General features: G+C 43.3%; 2 protein-coding genes across 2 annotated transcripts in view; both read right to left on the bottom strand.

Moving 5' to 3' along the window:
* The window catches only part of SARC_10214 (hypothetical protein), a 3683-nt gene extending 2715 nt beyond the window's left edge, over nt 1-968 (bottom strand). Inside the window, exon 1 of the mRNA XM_014295753.1 lies at nt 631-968. Within this exon, the coding sequence (XP_014151228.1) occupies nt 631-863 (233 nt within the window). The 5' untranslated portion in view covers nt 864-968. The remainder of the gene's footprint in view (nt 1-630) is intronic.
* Nucleotides 969-1134: 166 nt separating this feature from the next.
* SARC_10213 (hypothetical protein) lies at nt 1135-1371 on the bottom strand (the record flags this gene model as incomplete). Its single annotated transcript, XM_014295752.1, has 1 exon — nt 1135-1371. The coding sequence occupies one exon, from the start codon at nt 1369-1371 to the stop codon at nt 1135-1137; it is 237 nt and encodes a 78-aa protein (XP_014151227.1).

Below are 1371 nucleotides of genomic sequence, written 5' to 3'. Positions count from 1 at the left end.
GTGTGTGTGTATGTGTGTGTATGTGTGTGTATATGTGTGTGTGTGTGTGTGTATGTGTGTGTATATGTGTGTGTGTATGTGTGCGTGTGTGTGTGTATATATGTATGTACTTTGGATGTGAGAATGTCCATTAATTCCGTTGGAATCCTTGTACACTGACGTCGAGATTAAAATAGGAAGTGGTCATTACATCTGCACAACAGAAGGGTGTGGAGTTGAAATTCGATAAATAACCTATATACATCTATAACGAGGTATTATGTCGTCACTGCGCTTGTGATTGCAGTGCACTTTTGATGAAACAGCTTATAATCAGCCCTTCTATACCTTGCAAGTTACAGAAAGACGTAAAAGTACCAATGCTCGGTTAAAATCGAGAATTGTATGAATACTTACAGACTGAACAATCCGACTGTTTATCGCTCCCACAATTCATACTTCTGAAGTCTACAGGTGTTCTAGTTTTCTTGCTACAGCTGTTCTAGTTTTCTTGTTACAGCTGTTTTCTTGCTACATGTGTTCTAGTTCTCTTGCTACAGGTCAGTTTGAGAAAATTTTAAAGCTTTGACATTTTCTTGCACACACGGCCTTATCAGTCAAGCACACTAAGTTCACAGTTCACATTCTTACCTTATTATATGTCCGAGTGAATATTGGATAGACTTCGGTAAGGATTGGGCAGCTCCTTCGGGCTCATCTTTCTCACGCACATCTATCAAAATGTAGTCGTCCTGATTAGCTTGGACTACACTCGGTAGGATTGTGAACGTACCGCTACTGTCTCCGCCTCCACTGTTGTTATCACTGCCGCTAGAAGCACCAATACTCTTGAGCATGTCGCCAGTCTTGGATGTCGAACACATAGTTGCTATCAAGTTAATAAATGTTACCTAACGTAAATCTACTGTGTACATATAAATTTACCCCATACAGTGAATATAAAATATACGTGATCCTACAGACGTATGTATACACACAAGAAGTGAACCTTCTCCTGATATTCGAAATGATATATGTAGAAAAAAAAATATGTTGATTGACACATAGCCTTTTTGATAGGCTATTGACATCGGATTGTTGTCTTTGGAATTTCTCGAGTGACACGGTGTCCCAATTGACACGGTGTCCTAAATCCTAATCGACATGGTCCCAGGAGCAGGACTCCCCACTCCCCATTCTCCAATCCCCAGATTCCCCACTATCCAACCCCCCAATCCCCACTGTCCTCAGTCCCCGCTTGGCACTCCGGGTGAGCGCCAATCCACCCTCCTCTTGAGTCCTGAGGACTGACTCCTGAGGACTGATGAGTGCCGCTGCCGAGTGCCGAGTCTTGAACTTCCCCCCAGTCCCCCCCCCCAGTTCCGCGAGCAT

This window comes from Sphaeroforma arctica (genome assembly GCF_001186125.1).
Source record: "Sphaeroforma arctica JP610 unplaced genomic scaffold supercont1.1172, whole genome shotgun sequence".
Taxonomy (NCBI): domain Eukaryota; class Ichthyosporea; order Ichthyophonida; genus Sphaeroforma; species Sphaeroforma arctica.
The sequence above is the reverse complement of the archived record's forward strand: the minus strand, read 5'-3'. Positions and strand labels throughout refer to the sequence as shown.